At 42.7% G+C, this 25,343-nt stretch overlaps 1 protein-coding gene and 1 long non-coding RNA gene across 3 annotated transcripts in view; one reads left to right on the top strand and one right to left on the bottom strand.

The window, feature by feature from the left end:
- Nucleotides 1-15,706, bottom strand: part of LOC141067786 (uncharacterized) — a 146,391-nt gene extending 130,685 nt beyond the window's left edge. Inside the window, exon 1 of the long non-coding RNA XR_012226484.1 lies at nucleotides 14,860-15,706. This is a non-coding gene — a long non-coding RNA (uncharacterized lncRNA). The remainder of the gene's footprint in view (nucleotides 1-14,859) is intronic.
- TOR4A (torsin family 4 member A) overlaps nucleotides 1-22,152 on the top strand; it is a 30,233-nt gene extending 8,081 nt beyond the window's left edge. Inside the window, exons 1-3 of one of the 2 annotated variants that reach the window (XM_073558234.1) lie at nucleotides 13,797-14,063; nucleotides 16,143-16,222; nucleotides 20,518-22,152. In XM_073558234.1, coding sequence (XP_073414335.1) covers nucleotides 20,568-21,821 — 1,254 coding nt within the window. In that variant the 5' untranslated portion in view covers nucleotides 13,797-14,063; nucleotides 16,143-16,222; nucleotides 20,518-20,567 and the 3' untranslated portion in view covers nucleotides 21,822-22,152. Of the gene's footprint in view, nucleotides 1-13,796; nucleotides 14,064-16,142; nucleotides 16,223-20,517 lie in introns of those variants that run through there. The other variant, XM_073558237.1, reaches the window with a different exon arrangement.
- Nucleotides 22,153-25,343: the final 3,191 nt, after the last annotated feature.

Below are 25,343 nucleotides of genomic sequence, written 5' to 3'. Positions count from 1 at the left end.
ACCAGACAACGGACACCAACGAATCCGTCACCATCCACCTTTTCGACTCAGACAAAAAACATTCCTATGGACTTTTTCTTCCGGACGGACCCAAATTTTATGACGGATCCGCCAAACAACGAACACAACGGAAGGCCATCTGTCACAATCCGCCGCCAATGCAAGTCTATGGGGGAAAAAACAGATCCGTCAGATTTGTTTTTTTATCAGTGGACTGTGACTGAGGCCTGAAAACGGAAGTGTGAAACAGGCCTTAGGGATCAGGTCTGTGCACCACATCAGGTAGTTTTCAGCCAGCCATCATTTACAGCAATCCACAGATTAAACACTCAACAAAGCCATGAAAACAGGGGGAAACAATACAAATAAAACTGCATTTCTTGTAAGGTATTTAGATCCATGTGAGATCAGCAGGGTCTATTTTCTATTAATAAGCAGCTGTTTCCGGACTGTGAAGGAAGCAGTTCTCCCTCCCTCAGCTACAATATACCCAGCAAATCAGCTCCCGGCACCCAGTCCATTATCTCCCTGTGTCAGGAGCGGAGAACGGTCTCTGTAACCACTTTGATCAAGTGTGGCAACTATGTGTCAAGAAAAAAAGTTGGAGTTTTGATTGACAGGAGGGCATTTCCTGAGTACAGAAAGTGAATGCACATTGTATCAACTTTCTGGAAGCTGATCGTCTGCAATGAAGAAGAACCTGTTGTGGGGTACGAAACGCGTAAGGCGTGGGGGTCTTCTTCCCCTTTCTGTTTTTATTATGAAAATATGTGAATAAAGTTTCCTGTGGATTTCTGAAGAGGCAATTTGCATATTGTGGATTTTATGAAGTCTTCAGTGCCGGATCTTCCTTCTCTTCTTACATTTGATCGTCTGCAATGACTGCGGGTCACACCTGAGGGTTTGTTGAACAGTATTTCAAGAAGGTGGCCAACAAATGTAATCAATTACTAACTTTTCACTGCACTTTTGTATCCATGATGCTTTGGAAAGTTGTCCTTCTAAGTAAATGTAAACCCTCATCACCTCACACTGTAATCTGCCTCCAAGAACACTTGTGTATACTCTCCTGACGGCCAGAAAAGCGTGTTCTAATGAGCACCTATAAGGGCGCTTTCACATTGCGTTCTGGCACCCGTTCGTTGGTCCCGTTGTGGCTTACGTCTGAACCTTCTGCAAAACGGGATTCAGAGGTATGGGCTGACGGGGCCATAGACTATAATGGTGCCGACAGAGCGAAGGTCGCTTTTTGGGCATCATTTTCAGGCGTTTAAGCCTAGTGGAGGGGGACACTCAGAATCAGTCTACTACAATAAAACAATAAGGACATTTTAAGAATGGCTTTACCTATCTTGTGGCGATGGCTGAGGTTGTCAGCAATGAGTATACAATTAGTGTTGTAACCTAGGGGTATCTCCACCGAGAAGCACAGCAGGTCTTGTCAAATTTCATAGCAAAAAACTATGGCTAAGCCCATCTGTTATGATCCAACATAATTATTTTTAAGGATTGGATCTTTTTCAAGGAATGTGAATCTTTTAATAGCTTTCAGTTGTCAGCATTCATTAATAACAGTATGCGGCTGTGGGTTATATTAGAAATGCAAGATGTGAGTCACATACACCAATACCCTGATATATAATAAGTATTACTATGTGTGGTAGGGGTAGTGTACCAGTCATCAGTGAACAACCAACTAGTGGCACACAGAATATAGAATCCACAATATCCTGTCAAAGCAAGGTGTATTCATCAAGAGGCACACAGTCTACCCATTCCCTGGTGGTCTAGTGTTATTTATACCCATTTCCTGGTGGTCTCATGTTATTTGTACCCATTCCATGGTGTCCTAGAGGTATTTGTACCCATTGCTTGGTGGTATAGTGTTATTTATACCCATTCCCTGGTGGTCTTGTGTTACTTGTACCCATTCCATGGTGTCCTAGAGGTATTTGTACCCATTCCCTGGTGGTCTAGTGTTATTTATACCCATTTCCTGGTGGTCTAGGATTATTTGTACCCATTCCTTGGTGGTCTAGTGTTATTTGTGCCCATTCCATGGTGTCCTAGAGGTATTTGTACCCATTGCTTGGTGGTCTAGTGTTATTTATACCCATTTCATGGTGTTCTAGAGGTATTTGTGCCAATTCCTTGGTGGTCTAGTGTTACTTATACCCATTCCATGGTGTCCTATACATTTGTGTACCGATTCTCTGGTAGTCTAGTTTTATTTGTACCCATTCCCTGGTGGTCTAGTGTTATTTTATTTATACCTCTTTCATGATGTCCTAGAGGTATTTTTACCCATTATTGGTGGTCTAGTGTTATTTATACCCATTTCAAGGTGTCCTAGAGGTATTTTTACCGATTCCCTGGTGGTCTAGTGTTACTTGTACCCATTCCATGGTGTCCTATACATTTGTGTACCGATTCTCTGGTGGTCTAGTTTTACCGTATTTGTACCCATTCCCTGGTGGTCTAGTGTTATTTTATTTATACCCCTTCCATGGTGTCCTAGAGGTATTTTTACCGATTTCCTGGTGGTCTTGTGTTATTTGTACCCATTGCCTTGTATCTTAATGGTTTGTATAACAATTCTCTGATGGTCTAATGTTATTTGTACCCATTCCCTAGTATCTTAATGGTTTGTGTACTCATTCTCTAGTGGCCTTGTGTTATTTGTACCTAATTCTTGGTATTCTAGTGGTATCTGAACACATACCCTGGTGACCAAGTGGTATGTATACTCATTTCTCGCTGGTCTACAGAGCATTTATACCCATTCCCTGGTAGCTTAGTGGTTTTTGTACCCATCCACTGGTGTCCTAGTAGTATAAGGAAAAATACTGATGTAGATTATAAGCCCATGAGATCAGGGTCCTCTCTTCCTTCTGTACCAGTCTGTCATAAATAGTTTGTTCATTGTAATCTGTATATGTATTTTCTATGTAAACCTTTTTCACATGTACAGCACCGTGGAATCAATGATGCTTTAATAATAATAAATATAGTGGCCCAGTAAAAAGTTAATCCCATGTAAGATATAAAGCATAGAGGTCCATTAGAATATACTTTACCAAGGCACCCTGAAAAATAGCAATGCTCCCTGATCCACGGCTACTTACTGTTTGTGCTATATACTCTCACATCTGGAGAAGAGGCATATAAAATCTGTGATAACAAGTGACACATATGAGAGCCTATGATGCCCCAGAAATGCTATCAATACTTAGTGAAGCAGTAGTACATACTACACATGATCCCTGGTGAACTAGTGGTACAATATGTAATATGTAAAGGTCAAGTGGTAAATATTGAATGTGGCTCAGATGAACCCATTAAAATACAATGCGTATTCATAGACTGTTTCCTACTGGTGACCCAGTCATACTGTATGTGCTCTTCCCAGTCCTTGTTGATTGAGTGGTCTATAAACTCATAGTGATGAAGTTGAACTTAACGTATCCAGTCCCTGAAGACCTAGTGGTATTAACACTGCTTAGCATATACTACAGATGAATCATAATGACTGAGTGGTATATAGAATATATAGTGGCTCGCTTGCACATGCTGTTTCCAGGTCTAGAGGTATGTGGAAGAAACGTCTTCTGGCACATTCTGTTCTCCATCCTGGTGGCCCAGTGGCATTTGCCATGTAGGTTGATTAATTGGTATCTACTGTAACCAATCCAAGGTAACTTATTAGTATATACAGTACTATTTCCAATCCCTAGTAAATCAATTATATGTATTAGGAATAGTGGTACATACTGTACATAGTCCCTGATGATCTAGTGATCAAGATGGTTGATAATGAACCATTCAGTATGATGAATAAGCAAGCAGTTTATTAATGGGGCAATGGTTTTGCTGGAGCACTACCTAATAATCCTGACCAGATGACAACATGGCTGGTGCCATTGGATAGGTGTCAATATTACTAATCCATTCATAGAAGCAGATACTTTATGGTGAAAAACTGCATTTCCCTCTAAGATCTCCAGAAAATATAAACCCAGGTGGGCCATATGCAACCAGCCACACAAATTCCTATACTTATACTATCAGAACAAATGTTTCTGCAAGCGACTTTCGACTAACATCTGCACTATTCCACACCTCCCACTCCCGGTTCCAAGACTTCTCACAAGCTGCCCCAATCCTCTGGAATGCTCTACCCCAAGAAATTAGCACTAACCACAACTTATACAGTTTTAGGTGCTCCCTAAAAACACATCTGTTTAGAGCAGTCTATCATGTTCCATCATACTCCACTGCACCCAAAAGCACCACATATACTGGCTGGTGACAACCTCATGCACCCTTTATCTATCCCCATTTCCTTTGTATCTCCCCCACCTCATTATAGACTGTAAGCTCTTACGAGCAGGGTTGTCATTATCTTTGCTTTAATTATTGTATTATGTTTATCGTTGTTACTTATGACTTGTATATGAACTGTTCAGTTGTAAAGCGCTACGGAACATGTTGGCGCTATGTAAAGATTTATTATTATTATTATATTATTATTTTCAGAGCGGCTGCACCATTCGACTGTATTGCATTTACAATAAAACAAGTGGTGTCCACCGCTGATGAAATAATGATTTCCAGAATGTAGATTTGCATCTATTGCCAAACAACACTTGGCCCCTTGCTATATTGTATACATAAAGGGTTAAAAAACAATATACCTCTGACATCCAGCACTGGCAATGGCTCTGGAATAAACTGTATCTCATGAAACATGATGAGTCATTTATAAAGAAACCAAATAAGGGGATTGGTGGTGACAACCTCCCTCCGTCCTGACAATGGGGCTTGTAACATGACTGTATCTATGCAAATACTGCGCACCAACTGATGGATATTTGCTTATCAGGTGTTTCCACTATAAAAACTCTCCTAACTATTCGCTGGGAGCTTCTGCAGTAAAGATCAGGGGCCGCAGGGCCCCCAATGTGTATTCAGTACACACTGTGACAAACCATCCCCGCATTGGTCATCAAAGAAATGTCTGATGACCTGACCGCTGCAGACAATCACAGGCTGCAGTGTCGTGTGATGTCTGAACAAAGCAGGAATTAGTGATGAGTGAACGTGCTCATGTAAGGTGTCATCCCAGCATGGTCGTGAGCTAACCAAGAGCCTTCGGCGTGCTCGAATAATATGCTCAAATCCCAGCAGCCGCTAAGACAGCCGCAACACATGTAGGGATTGCCCAATAAACAGGTAGTCCCTGCAAGTGTTGCGGCTGTCAAAGAGCTATGAGACATGCAGACACGGGGACTCAAACATATTTTTAGAGTACGTCGAAGACACTTGGTTAGCACCCGAGCATTCTCAGATAACACCTTATCCGAGCATGTCCGCTCATCAATAGTAGGAATCACTTCCCAAGCAGTAGACCTCCGGACAATCCTGTGTTGGTAGATGAAGGTGCCTGCAGTTTTTATTTTAAAAGCGTCCATGCCTGAAAGATTTTTTTTCTCTCTATATTGGACAACCCCTTTAAACCCACTATACACATGAGAAGTATATTAGCCGAATCCAATCTATTGTGAATTGAGGCCCCTGCAGGCAAATGTCAGGGGATAAAGGTACTGTCACACTTAGCGATGTACCAGCGATATGACGCGGTCAGGATCGCTGGTACATCGCTAAAGGGCATGTCACACTAAGAGATATCGCTAGCAATATCGCTAAAACTAGTGACGTTATAGCGATATTGCTAGCGATATCTCTGTGTCTGATACTTACCTACGACCGCTCCCCCGCTGGTTATCGCTGATCGCGCGAGAACGTTCAGGACTGTTTCTCGTCGGTCGCTTCCTGCTGTGAGGACGAGCGACGCGTGGAGCCGGGCGGGAGGACGCAGGATCGCCTGGTCTGACAGGTAAGTAGCGATCCCCGTCCCCAGCGATGCCTGTGTGGCAGCTCACTAGCGCCCACTTAGCGATGTACCAGCGATCCTGACCGCGTCATATCGCTGGTTGGGATCGCTGGTACATCGCTAAGTGTGACAGTACCTTAAGTGGTCGCTAGTGAGCTGCCACACAGGCAGATTTCACTAGCGACATCGCTGGGGACGAATCAGGGGATTAAAAATGTAAATATGCCTGCTCCTTTTGTGCTTTGTAGTTGCACCACTTCAAGAGCCCTGCTTACTGCCAAGTATCCATGTGTATGAAGGGGATGGGAAAGATAGCAGCAGCGGCTGATGAATATCAGGCAATGTAGCAATATTTTACTGTTAAGACAGTATTGGCTATCGCAAATAATGGGATTAGATACACGGCTCAGCAGTCCATGTCATACAGGACAGGATAAGATACACGGCTCAGCAGACAGTATCATAAAAGACAGGATTAGATACACAGCTCAGCAGTCAGTATCACACAGGATAGGATTAGATACACAGCTCAGCAGTCAGTATCACACAGGATAGGATTAGATACACGGCTCAGCAATCAGTATCACACAGGATAGGATTAGATACACAGCTCAGCAGGCTGTATCACACAGGAGAGGATTAGACACATGACTCAGCAGTCAGTATCACACAGGATAGGATTAGATACACAGCTCAGCAGTCAGTATCACACAGGATAGGATTAGATACACAGCTCAGCAGTCAGTATCACACAGGATAGGATTAGATACACAGCTCAGCAGTCAGTATCACACAGGATAGGATTAGATACACGGCTCAGCAATCAGTATCACACAGGATAGGATTAGATACACAGCTCAGCAGGCTGTATCACACAGGAGAGGATTAGACACATGACTCAGCAGTCAGTATCACACAGGATAGGATTAGATACACAGCTCAGCAGTCAGTATCACACAGGATAGGATTAGATACACAGCTCAGCAGTCAGTATCACACAGGATAGGATTAGATACACGGCTCAGCAATCAGTATCACACAGGATAGGATTAGATACACAGCTCAGCAGGCTGTATCACACAGGAGAGGATTAGACACATGACTCAGCAGTCAGTATCACACAGGATAGGATTAGATACACAGCTCAGCAGTCAGTATCACACAGGATAGGATTAGATACACAGCTCAGCACTCAGTATCACACAGGATAGGATTAGATACACAGCTCAGCAGTCCATATCATACAGGACAGGATTAGATACACAGCTCAGCAGTCAGTATCACACAGTAGAGGATTAGATACACGGCTCAGCAGACAGTATCACACAGGATAGGATTAGATACACGGCTCAGCAGTCAGTATCACACAGGATAGGATTAGATACACGGCTCAGCAATCAGTATCACACAGGATAGGATTAGATACACAGCTCAGCAGGCTGTATCACACAGGAGAGGATTAGACACATGACTCAGCAGTCAGTATCACACAGGATAGGATTAGATACACAGCTCAGCAGTCAGTATCACACAGGATAGGATTAGATACACAGCTCAGCAGTCAGTATCACACAGGATAGGATTAGATACACGGCTCAGCAATCAGTATCACACAGGATAGGATTAGATACACAGCTCAGCAGGCTGTATCACACAGGAGAGGATTAGACACATGACTCAGCAGTCAGTATCACACAGGATAGGATTAGATACACAGCTCAGCAGTCAGTATCACACAGGATAGGATTAGATACACAGCTCAGCAGTCAGTATCACACAGGATAGGATTAGATACACGGCTCAGCAATCAGTATCACACAGGATAGGATTAGATACACAGCTCAGCAGGCTGTATCACACAGGAGAGGATTAGACACATGACTCAGCAGTCAGTATCACACAGGATAGGATTAGATACACAGCTCAGCAGTCAGTATCACACAGGATAGGATTAGATACACAGCTCAGCAGTCAGTATCACACAGGATAGGATTAGATACACGGCTCAGCAATCAGTATCACACAGGATAGGATTAGATACACAGCTCAGCAGGCTGTATCACACAGGAGAGGATTAGACACATGACTCAGCAGTCAGTATCACACAGGATAGGATTAGATACACAGCTCAGCAGTCAGTATCACACAGGATAGGATTAGATACACAGCTCAGCACTCAGTATCACACAGGATAGGATTAGATACACAGCTCAGCAGTCCATATCATACAGGACAGGATTAGATACACAGCTCAGCAGTCAGTATCACACAGTAGAGGATTAGATACACGGCTCAGCAGACAGTATCACACAGGATAGGATTAGATACACGGCTCAGCAGTCAGTATCACACAGGATAGGATTAGATACACGGCTCAGCAATCAGTATCACACAGGATAGGATTAGATACACAGCTCAGCAGGCTGTATCACACAGGAGAGGATTAGACACATGACTCAGCAGTCAGTATCACACAGGATAGGATTAGATACACAGCTCAGCAGTCAGTATCACACAGGATAGGATTAGATACACAGCTCAGCAGTCAGTATCACACAGGATAGGATTAGATACACGGCTCAGCAATCAGTATCACACAGGATAGGATTAGATACACAGCTCAGCAGGCTGTATCACACAGGAGAGGATTAGACACATGACTCAGCAGTCAGTATCACACAGGATAGGATTAGATACACAGCTCAGCAGTCAGTATCACACAGGATAGGATTAGATACACAGCTCAGCAGTCAGTATCACACAGGATAGGATTAGATACACGGCTCAGCAATCAGTATCACACAGGATAGGATTAGATACACAGCTCAGCAGGCTGTATCACACAGGAGAGGATTAGACACATGACTCAGCAGTCAGTATCACACAGGATAGGATTAGATACACAGCTCAGCAGTCAGTATCACACAGGATAGGATTAGATACACAGCTCAGCAGTCAGTATCACACAGGATAGGATTAGATACACGGCTCAGCAATCAGTATCACACAGGATAGGATTAGATACACAGCTCAGCAGGCTGTATCACACAGGAGAGGATTAGACACATGACTCAGCAGTCAGTATCACACAGGATAGGATTAGATACACAGCTCAGCAGTCAGTATCACACAGGATAGGATTAGATACACAGCTCAGCACTCAGTATCACACAGGATAGGATTAGATACACAGCTCAGCAGTCCATATCATACAGGACAGGATTAGATACACAGCTCAGCAGTCAGTATCACACAGTAGAGGATTAGATACACGGCTCAGCAGACAGTATCACACAGGATAGGATTAGATACACGGCTCAGCAGTCAGTATCACACAGGATAGGATTAGATACACGGCTCAGCAATCAGTATCACACAGGATAGGATTAGATACACAGCTCAGCAGGCTGTATCACACAGGAGAGGATTAGACACATGACTCAGCAGTCAGTATCACACAGGATAGGATTAGATACACAGCTCAGCAGTCAGTATCACACAGGATAGGATTAGATACACAGCTCAGCAGTCAGTATCACACAGGATAGGATTAGATACACGGCTCAGCAATCAGTATCACACAGGATAGGATTAGATACACAGCTCAGCAGGCTGTATCACACAGGAGAGGATTAGACACATGACTCAGCAGTCAGTATCACACAGGATAGGATTAGATACACAGCTCAGCAGTCAGTATCACACAGGATAGGATTAGATACACAGCTCAGCAGTCAGTATCACACAGGATAGGATTAGATACACGGCTCAGCAATCAGTATCACACAGGATAGGATTAGATACACAGCTCAGCAGGCTGTATCACACAGGAGAGGATTAGACACATGACTCAGCAGTCAGTATCACACAGGATAGGATTAGATACACAGCTCAGCAGTCAGTATCACACAGGATAGGATTAGATACACAGCTCAGCAGTCAGTATCACACAGGATAGGATTAGATACACGGCTCAGCAATCAGTATCACACAGGATAGGATTAGATACACAGCTCAGCAGGCTGTATCACACAGGAGAGGATTAGACACATGACTCAGCAGTCAGTATCACACAGGATAGGATTAGATACACAGCTCAGCAGTCAGTATCACACAGGATAGGATTAGATACACAGCTCAGCAGTCAGTATCACACAGGATAGGATTAGATACACGGCTCAGCAATCAGTATCACACAGGATAGGATTAGATACACAGCTCAGCAGGCTGTATCACACAGGAGAGGATTAGACACATGACTCAGCAGTCAGTATCACACAGGATAGGATTAGATACACAGCTCAGCAGTCAGTATCACACAGGATAGGATTAGATACACAGCTCAGCACTCAGTATCACACAGGATAGGATTAGATACACAGCTCAGCAGTCCATATCATACAGGACAGGATTAGATACACAGCTCAGCAGTCAGTATCACACAGTAGAGGATTAGATACACGGCTCAGCAGACAGTATCACACAGGATAGGATTAGATACACGGCTCAGCAGTCAGTATCACACAGGATAGGATTAGATACACGGCTCAGCAATCAGTATCACACAGGATAGGATTAGATACACAGCTCAGCAGGCTGTATCACACAGGAGAGGATTAGACACATGACTCAGCAGTCAGTATCACACAGGATAGGATTAGATACACAGCTCAGCAGTCAGTATCACACAGGATAGGATTAGATACACAGCTCAGCAGTCAGTATCACACAGGATAGGATTAGATACACGGCTCAGCAATCAGTATCACACAGGATAGGATTAGATACACAGCTCAGCAGGCTGTATCACACAGGAGAGGATTAGACACATGACTCAGCAGTCAGTATCACACAGGATAGGATTAGATACACAGCTCAGCAGTCAGTATCACACAGGATAGGATTAGATACACAGCTCAGCAGTCAGTATCACACAGGATAGGATTAGATACACGGCTCAGCAATCAGTATCACACAGGATAGGATTAGATACACAGCTCAGCAGGCTGTATCACACAGGAGAGGATTAGACACATGACTCAGCAGTCAGTATCACACAGGATAGGATTAGATACACAGCTCAGCAGTCAGTATCACACAGGATAGGATTAGATACACAGCTCAGCAGTCAGTATCACACAGGATAGGATTAGATACACGGCTCAGCAATCAGTATCACACAGGATAGGATTAGATACACAGCTCAGCAGGCTGTATCACACAGGAGAGGATTAGACACATGACTCAGCAGTCAGTATCACACAGGATAGGATTAGATACACAGCTCAGCAGTCAGTATCACACAGGATAGGATTAGATACACAGCTCAGCACTCAGTATCACACAGGATAGGATTAGATACACAGCTCAGCAGTCCATATCATACAGGACAGGATTAGATACACAGCTCAGCAGTCAGTATCACACAGTAGAGGATTAGATACACGGCTCAGCAGACAGTATCACACAGGATAGGATTAGATACACGGCTCAGCAGTCAGTATCACACAGGATAGGATTAGATACACGGCTCAGCAATCAGTATCACACAGGATAGGATTAGATACACAGCTCAGCAGGCTGTATCACACAGGAGAGGATTAGACACATGACTCAGCAGTCAGTATCACACAGGATAGGATTAGATACACAGCTCAGCAGTCAGTATCACACAGGATAGGATTAGATACACAGCTCAGCAGTCAGTATCACACAGGATAGGATTAGATACACGGCTCAGCAATCAGTATCACACAGGATAGGATTAGATACACAGCTCAGCAGGCTGTATCACACAGGAGAGGATTAGACACATGACTCAGCAGTCAGTATCACACAGGATAGGATTAGATACACAGCTCAGCAGTCAGTATCACACAGGATAGGATTAGATACACAGCTCAGCAGTCAGTATCACACAGGATAGGATTAGATACACGGCTCAGCAATCAGTATCACACAGGATAGGATTAGATACACAGCTCAGCAGGCTGTATCACACAGGAGAGGATTAGACACATGACTCAGCAGTCAGTATCACACAGGATAGGATTAGATACACAGCTCAGCAGTCAGTATCACACAGGATAGGATTAGATACACAGCTCAGCAGTCAGTATCACACAGGATAGGATTAGATACACGGCTCAGCAATCAGTATCACACAGGATAGGATTAGATACACAGCTCAGCAGGCTGTATCACACAGGAGAGGATTAGACACATGACTCAGCAGTCAGTATCACACAGGATAGGATTAGATACACAGCTCAGCAGTCAGTATCACACAGGATAGGATTAGATACACAGCTCAGCACTCAGTATCACACAGGATAGGATTAGATACACAGCTCAGCTGTCCATATCATACAGGACAGGATTAGATACACAGCTCAGCAGTCAGTATCACACAGTAGAGGATTAGATACACGGCTCAGCAGACAGTATCACACAGGATAGGATTAGATACACGGCTCAGCAGACAGTATCACACAGGATAGGATTAGATACACAGCTCAGCAGACAGTATCACACAGGATAGGATTAGATACACAGCTCAGCAGACAGTATCACACAGGATAGAATTAGATACACAGCTCAGCAGTCAGTATCACACAGGATAGGATTAGACACATGGCTCCGCAGTCAGTATCACACAGGATAGGATTAGATACACAGCTCAGCAGACAGTATCACACAGGATAGGATTAGATACACGGCTCAGCAGACAGTATCACACAGGATAGGATTAGATACACGGCTCAGCAGACAGTAACACACAGGACAGGATTAGATACACGGCTCAGCGGACAGTATCACACAGGATAAGATTACATACACAGCTCAGCAGTCAGTATCACAAAGGATAGGATTAGATACACAGCTCAGCAGGCAGTATCACACAGGATAGGATTAGATACACAGCCCAGCAGTCAGTAACACAGGATAGGATTAGATACATGGCTCAGCAGACAGTATCACACAGGATAGGATTAGATACATGGCTAAGCAGACAGTATCACACGGCATAAGATTAGATACGTGGCTCAGCAGATAGTATCACACGGCATAGGATTAGATACATGGCTCAGTATCACATGCTGAATGTGAGGTAAATACTGGTGAATGTTTCTATAGAGCTGGTGGTGAAAAAAAGCAGCAGTAGTATTCACCACCATAGGTCAGAAAACTAACTTACATCAATAGTATGAGCACCACTATAAGGCCACATGCACACATTCAGTATTTGGTGAGTTTTTTACCCCAGTATTTGTCAGCCAAAACGAGGAGTGGGTGAAAAATGCAGAAGTGGTGCAAATGTTTCTATTACGCTTTCCCTCTAAGGGTAATGTGCACACGTTGCAGAATCCGTGCGTTTTACCAGTGGATTTGGCACGCGTTTTTACACTGGCGGATTTCTATAATGGAATGGGTATAAAAACACTGCGGAATCCAAACAAAGAACCGACATGCTGCGGAAAATAAACCGCTGCATTTCCGCGCAGATTTTTCAGCAGCATGTACATAGCGGTTTTTATTTCCCATAGATTTACATTGTACTGTAAATCACTGGGAAATCTGAAGCAGATCCGCAGCGGCAAAACCGTTGCGGGTACGCAGCAAATCCGCAACGTGTGCACATACCCTGACTGTTCCACTCCTGGTTTTGGCTTACAAATACTGGGGTAAAAAACTCGCCAAACACTCAATGTGTGCATGTGGCCCAAGGCTGTGAGCCATCGCTGTGCATTACACCTATGTGATTGGTGCCCTATACACGTCATATGTATATGCAATTCTAATACTAGGAGACCACCCCCTCCATGGATTGGTATAGTGTGTTTCATCAGTATTTTGCACCTGTGTTACCTCCACCTTTATCAAGGGACAGCTGCAATTTGTAGTGCCTTAGTTTTTTTTTCCCTGTGTTAGTAATAGTGGTTGTTGCATTTTTTTTCCTCCTCCCTCCTTGGGTTTTATTTTATTTTTTTGTGTGTCCTTTTGCTGTGTAAGAGCTGGTGCTGAGCAGACTGAGGACTGCAGATCACTGATAATAAGGAAGTTTCCTAGGTCTCCACCTCTTGCTCACTTTCCTCTGGTGAGCATGGTGTGAGGCTGGGAGTCTTGCAGCCGGGATCCTCACTGTCAGTAGCTGGGTCTGCTTGGAGAGGTAATCTTCCATTATACTGTTATTATAGATTATAACAGATTTTGCAGTTGCTGTACCACTCCATGCTGCAGAATATAAGGCTGTGTTCAGCATTTTCTCCTTACCCTTACATGAACGCAAACTGTTCCTTATTCTGGGTGTAAATTGTGTTACCATATTCATGACTTGGGGTATTCAGCTTGTGCAGTCCCCCTGATGCCCCAATAACCCCTTCATTGTCTGTGAGGCTGGATTGTGCCTGGCACCAGTGCCCTCTTGTGCATCTGCACAAAGATCTCCCATTAATGCCTGATTTAGTAGGCTCTATAAGCCTGGGGTTACATGGTGACTTTGGCCACCATACAGGTAATGCGGCAAAAGTTTGCTGTATGCTGCTGCTACATTGTAGTGTAATACTGGTTGCACGAGTCACCATGCAATCTGCAGGTACTGTGAAAGTCTGAACCTGTCCAACTTTTTGCAACTTGTTGCAGTTTCATTTCCCTGTTGGTTGCAATGCAATCCCCTTCTGCAATGTAGCAGCTGTATACAGCCATGTCTGGTCAAGAAAAAAGAGGGGGAGAAGCCAGCGCTGCTTGTGGTCAGAACGTAATACATAAAGTGTGAAAACACACATTGGTTTCTATCTGTATTCAAAAATGAGACATTTAGCAAAAAATTGATCAATTGTTTGAGCTACCCCGCCACGTCAAGGCAGTCTCGTATGGGGAGTCCTACTCTACGTTTTTTATGTTCGCTGTGCCATTGCGGCCTCCTAAATGTATAAAAGCAAGACCTCATTACATGCACACTGTACCTCAAGCATTTCAAAATCGTTCCTATGGCACCAGAGGACAAGCGCAGATAAAGGTTAGCCAGGTCCATGCAGACATTTCAGGTCCAACCTCCACACTGCCTGACCAGCACCACAGATAAAGGACGATCCAGGCCCAGATACAGGTGCGTAATCAAATAAAGCCTAGGGCAGGGCAGGGCCGCTGTTAATGTGAACAGCAGCCTAGATCAATCACTAAGAAAACAGAAAGAATAGCGTACATGACCCAGCGCGCACGGCTACAGTGGTGGTCAGCCACAAAACCAATATCAAGAAAAAAGAGGGGGAGAAGCCAGCGCTGCTTGTGGTCAGAACGTAATACATAAAGTGTGAAAACACACATTGGTTTCTATCTGTATTCAAAAATGAGACATTTAGCAAAAAATTGATCAATTGTTTGAGCTACCCCGCCACGTCAAGGCAGTCTCGTATGGGGAGTCCTACTCTACGTTTTTTATGTTCGCTGTGCCATTGCGGCCTCCTAAATGTATAAAAGCAAGACCTCATTACATGCACACTGTACCTCAAGCATTTCAAAATCGTTCCTATGGCACCAGAGGACAAGCGCAGATAAAGGTTAGCCAGGTCCATGCAGACATTTCAGGTCCAACCTCCACACTGCCTGACCAGCACCACAGATAAAGGACGATCCAGGCCCAGATACAGGTGCGTAATCAAATAAAGCCTAGGGCAGGGCAGGGCCGCTGTTAATGTGAACAGCAGCCTAGATCAATCACTAAGAAAACAGAAAGAATAGCGTACATGACCCAGCGCGCACGGCTACAGTGGTGGTCAGCCACAAAACCAATATCAAGAAAAAAGAGGGGGAGAAGCCATGTCTGGTCAGTGTCCTCTTAGTCTAACCGTTTCTCGGGTGCACCCTCTAGTGTGTCTCATCAGGTACCTTTTCAGGGTACTGCGGTATTTAAGCTGTCAAATGTGACTGTCTGCTGAGCCAATGTATCAAAGCCTATTGTGTGTGATAATGTCTAATCCTACCGTGTGATGCTATATGTAAGTCTATTTTGTGATCCTGTCTGCTGAGCTGTATCTAATCCCATTGTCATTTTTGTCCTTTGATCTGTGTATCTAACCCCGTCATATGTAATCCGTGTATCTAATCCCATCATGTGATGGTCTGCAGAGCAGCTGTATCCAAGCACACAGAGAACCACACTGTACTACGAGAGATCTCGCCTCATCCATGTAGCCGTACAGACATGATCACAATTCAACCTAAGAAGGCAGGTGTTTTTCTCTTCCAGATATGACTTTCATCATGAGCAGAACTAGTCGGAGGTTGTGACCAGAAGACACCTTGACGTGGAGAGGCCGGCTACTACAAGTAAGTAATGCAGAGGACTTCGCCTATTTAAAGGACAAAGAAAATGTTACGTTCAGGGAGCGATCCATTGGGTTAAGAGGAGGCTCTTATTGATGCCTCTATCAACTAAAATTATAAAGAAAAGAGAAATTAGTTAAATATAATAAATCTTTATTGAAAAACCATTGAAACTGCATAGAAAGAGACCCAAACAACCCTGAAACATAATAAGACAAAAGGTGGGTATGGATGCAGCTAATGGCTATAATAATAAGGTCTCTAAATACATGTATAGTAATGGACCATGGCCAAGGTGATTACAAATAGTGGAGTGCAACATAAAATAGTTATACCTGGAATCAATAATTTGTAAAAAAAAAAAAAAAAAAGACCCTAAGAGCTAGTTGAAAAATGTGAAGAAAATGTAAGTCAGATCTCCCTAACGTACCGGGAGATGGATTAGTTTCTTTCCTGCATTTAATTGAGCGCTCGCAGCAGTGCTGATCACGGACTCCCGGTTGTGCCACAGCTGCTGGAGGGTGAGCTGGTCTATTGCATGGCATTCTGTCAACCTTATTTTTCTATTCTCATTTCTCAGCTAGCTGAAACATTATTTTTTTTTTTTTCATGTATACACAACTTTGCCCTTCAGTGACACATAATCTGACTTTCATGTATTTACGCTTTCTTCACCTTTTTCACCGAGCTGATTGTTATGTCATTGTAAGGATTATAGGGCTTCATTGTACAGCTATTTGTATGTTGCACATTATTTGTAAACAACTTGCTTGTGTCAAATGGTCTATTACTGCACATGTATTTACAGAGCTTTATGATTGTAGCTAATGACTGCATCCATACCCATCTTGTCTTGTTTTATTTCATATTTGTTCCAATAGTTTTTCAATAAAGATTTATTATTTACCTCCTGTCTGGCATTTTTCTCCTTGTTATATTTTAATTGTGCTAATGCCTTTAGGACAGTTTTATTTTGGTGTTTGTTTGCTCTATAGGTTTAACCTCTCAATTAGCTGAAGAGTGACTACAAAATGTCCCTGGCTCTGGAGGACCCAGGCATTGCTTTTACTTTTCACTTTTTTTTTTTTTTTTTCTGTTAACATGGACTGTCAGTCTTAATATCTCCTGTGGTGGCGCTGTAGGGAGATTGAACAGTTGCTGCCAAGTTCCATTATTAATCACTGAGGATTCTAACACAATCACCTGGTGATCCAGGGGAGGGCATACCATATATGCAACTTGTCTAGGCAACTGTTGACTACATGGCACCACGGTGGCTCAGTAGATGACACTACAGCACTGGGGTCCTGGGTTCAAATCCCACCAAGGACAACATCTGCAAGGAGTTTGTATGTTCTCCCGTGATTGCGTGGGTTTCCTCCGGGCACTCCGGTTTCCTCCCACATTCCAAAGACATATACTGATAGGGAATTTAGATTGTGAGCCCCATCAGGGAAAGTAATAAAATGTGTGCAAAACTGTAAAGCGCTGTGGAATATGTTAGCGCTATATAAAAATAAAGATTATTATTTACGTAGTCATTTCATGGCTCACAATTACTCATAAATTCTTAGAAGGGAAAGGGAGGTGATCACAGATGACCCATTAGAAAGTAAGGGACCCGACAGTGTCGTCTCCTTTCATTTTATTTTTGCAAGACTCTTATAAAGTATTAACTAATACTGAGAATCCCTTTAACTTCTTCACAATGTAGCCCATTTTTGTTTTTGTGTATGTGTTTTGCTCCCTTTCTTCCCAACAGCCATAACTCCCCCTGTCAATGTGGCCATGTGAGCACATCTTAGTGCAGGAAAAGCTGTACTTTTGAAAGACAACATTGGTTGTACTATATTGTGTAGTGGAAAACGTGTAAAAAGAAAAAAAAATTCCAAGTGTGGTGAAATTGCAAAAAAAAAAAAAAGTGCAACTCCACAACTTTTTTTTTTTTTTTTTAACCATGTTCACCAAATGCTAAAACTGACCTGTCATTACGAGTTTGTAGATACCAAACATGTATTGGTTGTTTTTTTTTATTTAAGTGGTGAAGAAAAATCCAAAATTTGTTTAAAAAAAGAGCGAGAAAAATTTGCGCCATTTTCCAAGACCCATAGCGTCTCAATTTTTCATGATCTGGAGCTGGGTGAAGGCTTATTTTTTTTTTTACACGCCGAGCTGACGTTTCTATTGAAACCCTTTTGGTCTACCTACAATCTTCTGATTGCCTGTTATAGCAATGTTGTGACGACCAAAAAAAACATCATTCTGGCGTTTTGACTTTTTTTTTTTTTTTTTTTTTGAATGGGGGTGATTTGAAAGGTATGCATACGTGTTTTTTAACTAACTTCACACTTTCCTTAATACTCTACATGGGAGACTAGAAGCTGCCATCATTCGATCGCTTGTGCTACAGAGCAGGGCTCTGAGTAGCAGAAATGCTCACTTGCTATGAGCCGACTGCTGGGCAGCACTCATGGCAACCACAGGGGTCTGCGGCAGACCCCGGGTTGTCATGCCAACCCATCGGCAACCCACGGTCATGTGACAGGCACCAATGGGTGGGATTAGTGACGTGCTTCTGGCGCAATCACATTAAATACTGCTGTCAAATTGACAGCAGCATTTAACAGATTAACAGCCGCGGACGGATCGTGATTCCACCCTCAAGTGATAGGGGCACATGTCAGCTGTTCAAATCAGTTGACATGTGCCGGGAAAGATGTGGACTCAGCACCGGAGCCCCCACCAAAGGGGAAGACACGACATGTGCTGTGCATGTCGTGAAGGGGTTAAAGTGGTAGCACAACCTCTACAAAAATCTGGATGTACCGCAAGCAATCAGTAACGAATAGCCATCACTTCCTGCCCAGATGCAGACCAATGTATTGGTGCCTCCATGGAGGGATGTAGAGGCTAAACAGCCCCTGGATCACCCCCATTGTGTGAGGAGGTCTCTTTCTCATGCTGAATCTTCCATTCAAATCAGGAGGGTGAAGGAGCCATTCCTGCTTTTATAAAAACACAAGCAGACAATATGTCTTCACTTCTCTTTCCAAATGTGAAGTGCTGGTATTGCGAGATAGCGACGTGTTGAGCTATTATCTGCACCTATCCTGAATTGCATAACTGAATGTCTGCAGTCAGCCACAATGTATGAACTTCACATGGCGTAGGTGCACTTATCACAAGACTATATTGGGGAGATACTATTGTTGCAGATCTATAGTAAAATCTTATCTGTTCCTCCAGAGGCAAATAGATTGACATGAAGGCAAAATAACAAAGCATGAAGAAAGAGCCCATAGACTAGTACATTCTGCCCAAAGTAGCAATAGTTTATTTAAATCACTCAATAAATACATCTCTTCATTCAAAAAGGAAAGAATAAAAGCATAGTGCTGCACGTACACAAGGAAAGCCCAGAATGAATATACCAAACCAACTGAATGTCCAATATAAAGGAATGTGCTGCATAGTGGACTCCTAGAAAATTTAGAAATGTATCCCATAATTGGAACAAATGCCACAACAATCTGTAAAAAAAAAAAAAAATCCATAAATGTAAACTTGCATCTATGTTGGTATTGTACTCAATGTCCCTGTTACCCCAACGCACGTTTTGCCCTTCTTTGCCGGGGAGGGGACAGTTGGGTTTTCATCAGATGGCACCATATGGGGGAGTGTCACACAGGAAAGTTCTTAAAGCCCGTAGTGTGAAGGTAGAAAGGCACATGTGTTGCCAACAGCATCCCCGATGAATTAAGGTCCTTCAGTTCACAGATGAAGGAACGTATGATCAGATTACACCTTTTGTTGTAATCTGGTGATAAAAATGCATCTGTCCCCTTCTCAATACTTGCTCCCTGACCAAGAAGGGCAAAATGTGCGTTGGGGATACGCTGAATACCAGCCAGGGTGTAAGTTTGCAGATTGTTGTGGTATTTGTTCCACTTATGCAATGCCTTTCTAAATAATCCTATAGGGTCTATTATGCTGCACATGCCCTTATATTGCATATTCATGCTGTGCTTTTTAATTCCTTTTTTTTTTTTTTTTTCTTTTTTTAAGATGCATGATTTCAATATAATTTATGGCATAATATACTCTTGTCTCAGGGCTCTTTCTTTATGCCCCATTGCTCTTTCTTGACATTTGATCTATGCAATAGCGTTCCCCTGCCCTAGTCAGTTTTAGTATATCCGAACTGGGGGAAAACTGTTTTGCTTTCAAACAAGTTTTTCATGTGTTTATTTTTGTTTTTACCCTTTAAACGCTAATGTGCGTTTTTTTTACTTCTATAGCTCACCTCTCTTGACTGTTCTTAAAACTGGAAACCACTGCCAACTAACGAATGGATGGGATGGAACCGATCCCAGAGGCCTCTGTGCCAGGACGCAAGATATCTCTGGTCTATCCTATACAGGCAGCCATCCGAATACGACGAAAAATCCGTAACTTGAAGAAAAATCATCTGCAGCTTGACTTATCTGGCAGAAAATCTGCGGATGGTACAAAATCCACCTCACTTCGAGGACAGTCCTCCACAGAGAGTAAATCTCAATCTAGCTTAGATGCCCCCAAATTTTTCAATTTCGATACTCCAACACTAGAGCAAGTTGCACTGAGCAACTTAAAACGTAAGAAGAAGCGCAAGAAGTCTAGACCGGTGCTCTATCCTGGAAATGGTAAAAAATATCTACCCGTAGAACATAAAAGTAAGGCAAAACGTTGCCTCATCCTCTTCATCGGGATCGTTTGCTTCCAAATCCTAAACGCTATTGAGAATTTGGACGATAATGTCCTAAAATACGAACTGGACGGACTAGAGAAAACTATGCAAAGGGAGGTGTTTGGGCAAAAACTTGCTATTGATAAAATAACGGACCTTCTAAAAGACTACTTGGCCACACACTGGCATAATAAGCCATTGGTAATCTCCATGAATGGACCTAGTGGAGTTGGCAAGAGCCACATGGGGCGAATACTAGCTAAACACTTCCGATCAGTTGTGGAAAGTGATTTTGTTCTCCAATATTACGTGATGCACAACTGTCCCAATGAAAGTGATGTTTCTACTTGTGAGACTGAGCTCTCCAACATGATATCAGATATGGTCACTCGGGCAGAAAATGAGGAGAAAATACCAGTCTTCATATTTGATGAAATGGAGCTCATGCCACCATCTCTTTTGGATACTTTGCATGATTACTTCAAACTAAACCAAAGTAATGAGTACCTAAATGCCATCTATATCCTAATTGGCAACATCGGAGGCAACGAGGTGACAAAATATTTTCTACAGAACATCTCCAGTGACTTCTTAAACGTCCCTAAGGATCTTCACAGCATCATACAGTCTTCCTTGAGGCAGCATCATGGCATCTGGGATGTTGCTGAAATTGTCCCTTTCACACTTCTGGAAAAGAGTCATATTGCAAATTGTTTCCTGGATGAATTGTTACGGGAAGGATTTTACCCTGATAATAACAACATTGAAAACCTTGCCGGGCAGCTAAAATATTACACTGTACGTGACAAACAATATTCCATCACTGGCTGTAAGCAGGTTGTAGCTAAGGTAAATCTTCTACACCCGTACACATGATCATGGAACTTGTGACTGTAGAACAGTGAGAAGCACCATCAGAAATCGTCAATAGAGGCTTTGACAATGGTGTTCATAGTAGAATGAATGTTTTTGCATACCAATCACTCAATTTTATGTAGTTTCTTGAAGGGAAACAGTTTCCAAGGAAAGATAATTCTAAAGAATGAATAAGCCAAGTGAAAGGCAATGATTTCTTTTAAGATACTGAAGTGTGGATGTAATTTTATTTTTTTAAATGTATGCAAGTAAAATTACGCGGGTTCCAACTTTGGATTTTTTTTTTTTTTATTTTTTTTTTTAAATTCGGATTAAAAAAAATTTCTTGCTACTTCTTGCTTTTGCCTCTTACTTTTAATTTGTTTTATCCTCAGATAGCTAGAATTGGCCGAGCATGCATGTGTTCTCAATCGCAAGAATCAAATTGGAAGTTGCCATACAGCTCTTTAAGGGCTCATTCCCACTTGTGATGAAATCGGACGAATGCAATCCGATAAATTGGATTGTATTCGGACCAATGTTATTCTATTACGATTGTGTGTTCATCCGCGTTTTTTTGTTTGTTTTTTTTTTTGTTTTCCAGCTTGGATCATGATCGAACTGGAAAGAAAAATCACAGCATGCTGCGATTGTAATCGGATCACATCCCGCAATAGATGTTGATGGGTGCGAGGAAAAAAAAAAATCACACAGCACTCGGACCATGCGAGTGCTGTCCGATTTTTACACAATGATCGCAATTGAAAAGCCGGCAATTCATATGCGGGTACAGTAAAATCACACTGACAGGTTAGAATAGATATAATCAATAAATATATTATTTATATTTTCTATATACAAGTCAGTGACACACACACTTTTATATTACATAGAAGAAAAGCCGGTAATTCAGCAGCCGTGTTAGTGTAAAATCACAGCAGGAGCCGACAGGATAGAAGAGATGGATTACATATAGTACATACAAATACAATAGGTAGATGTTAATGATAAATACAATTAGTACAGTATGTGTCCAGCTTACTGTACATGTCTTTAATAAAAGATTATTTTTTGGGGGAAAATGGCGCGGGCTCCAGTGCAATTTTCGCAACCAGAAGAGGGAAAGCCGGCGACTGGGGGCAGATGTCTATAGCCTGGGAAGGGGATAATACCCATGGAGTTTCCCAGGCTATTAATATCAGCTCACAACTGTATACTTAGCCTTTACTGGCTATTAAATTGAGGGACCCTAAAAAATAAATGACGTGGGGTTCCCCTGTAATTAATAACCAGCAAAGGCTATACAGCTGCGGGCTGATATTAATAGCCTAGGAAGGGGCCATAGATAGTTCCCCCTCCCCCGGTTAAAACCATCAGCTCTCACCCACCCCAGAAAAGGCGCGTCTCTAAGATGAGCCAATTCTAGCACAACGATACCAACAATATATCATACCTGTCGGTCGTTCTGTCCCACGCCGTAATCCATATCTGGGAGATAAACAGTTTTCAACCTGGACAGTATCAAGATGCGACCATCCCAGCTGAAAACCACTGGTGACGTCACTGAGGCTGCGCTCCCAGCCAGCCTGAACTGGGGTGACCTCTGGACAGTGGGAACATGCCAGTGATGAGGTGACCGCAGTTCAAGCTCACTGTCTTCACAGCAGATCACCGTGGAAAACTGTTTTTTTATTTAACTTTTATTACAGGAGATCGAGGGTTTCGCAGGAATTAGGTGAGGTCATAAGCATGGTTTTAATTAAGAATATTAAAGGAGTCTGTCATTATTTCAAATAAAGGACTTTATTCTGGGTGTCTGTTTTCTTACAATGTGACTATGGGGTTAGCAATGGAGGCGTCTTATTGACACCTCTCCATTACTAACCTTGGGGCTTGATGTCAACTGAAGGTGATATCAAACCCTCCCCCAACTATCAATATCAGCCTGCAGCTGTCGACATAACCTTTGCTGGTTATGAATTATAGGGGGACCCCCACGTCTTTTTTTTTTTTAGGGTCCCCCATTTTAAAAGCTAGTAAAGGCTAAGTATACAGTTGTGAGCTGATAGTAATAGCCTGGGCAGCTCCATGGGTATTACCCCCTTCCTAGGCTATAAACATTTGCCCCCAGTCGCCGGCTTTCCCTCTGCTGGTTGCGAAAATTGCACTGGAGCCCGCGCCATTTTTCCCCGAAAAATCTCTTATTAAATAAAAATTTCGTGGGAGCCCATGCCATTTTTTACTGAAAAATAATCTTAAATTAAATACATGTCCGGTAGTTTGCACACACTGTACTAATTGTATTTGTCATTGACATGTATCTACCTATTCGATTTGCATTTACTGTATGTTGTCCAGCTCTTTTATTCTGTTGGCTCCTGCTGTGATTTTACAGAACTCGGCAGATGATTTACCAGCTTTTCTTGTATCTATCTCTCTATGCAATATAAATACATATGTATAATGTGTGTTATTGACATTACAGAAATAGATATGTATATACCGTATTTTTCTGACTATAAGAAGCACCGGGACCATAAGACGCATCCCAATTTTCAGAAGAAAAATAGGGAAAAAAATGTGTCAAATGGGGGTCCGTCTTCGAGGAAATGCCGGCGGAGCCCCCCACGGAGCACAGAGAGCCGCTGCCACCACCGCACCACAGAGCCCCGCGGCACCCCCACCAGCCATGGACGGATGTAAGTATATTGCGACCATAAGACGCACCCCCCCACTTTCCCCAAAAATTTTTTTGGGAAAAAAGTACGTCTTATGGTCTGAAAAATACGGTATCGATTCTAACCTGTTACTCTGATTATACTGTACGCGGCAGATCATTTGCTGGCTTTTAATCTATATGTGTGTTCTGAAGAATATTTTGTTTGAAAATGATGTGTAAATGACAGAGAATTGATGTATGTAAATGCTCATGTTAAAATTGCATTGCAATCAGATATGAATACCACTGCATTCTGATGTAAATCGGATGATAGGTGTGAAAAATCGGATTGTACTTGCATAAAAAAAGCATGACACTTGCATTACACTCGTCCGACTCTCCTGCATCAAAATCGGACAGATTTTAAAATCGCTAGTGTGTGTCTAGCCTACGGGGAAAAAACAGGATCAACATGTTGAATTTCAACAGCCCACTCTTTCTTTCCCTCAAGATCTGGTTTAAGGGGAAAGTCAGGACTCCCATGAACACATTAGATGGTTGGCTGGTCCTGCTCAAAAAAAAATATATATAACAGTGATTTTATGTGTATGGCTAGCTTTACCGTGGTTGACTTTATCCTAACTTTTATAAATCAAGTTTTTTCAAATTCTTTTGACAGCTTCAGCGGTATTACATAAATAAGGGTCTCGCTACATTTAGCGATGCACCAGCGATCCCGACAACAATACGACCCGTTCAGGATCGCTGGTGCATCGGTAAATGGTCGCTAGTGAGCTGCCAAACAGGCAGATCTCACCAGCGACGCAGCAACGATAAGCGATCCAGCGGCAGTCGCTGTTACCTCTCACACCGCAGTGATGATG

This window comes from Dendrobates tinctorius, unplaced genomic scaffold (assembly GCF_039654945.1).
Source record: "Dendrobates tinctorius isolate UK_male_01 unplaced genomic scaffold, ASM3965494v1 ptg000013l, whole genome shotgun sequence".
NCBI classification, from domain to species: Eukaryota; Metazoa; Chordata; class Amphibia; order Anura; family Dendrobatidae; genus Dendrobates; species Dendrobates tinctorius.
Note: the sequence above shows the minus strand (reverse complement) of the source record. Positions and strands in the feature narration are given on the sequence as shown.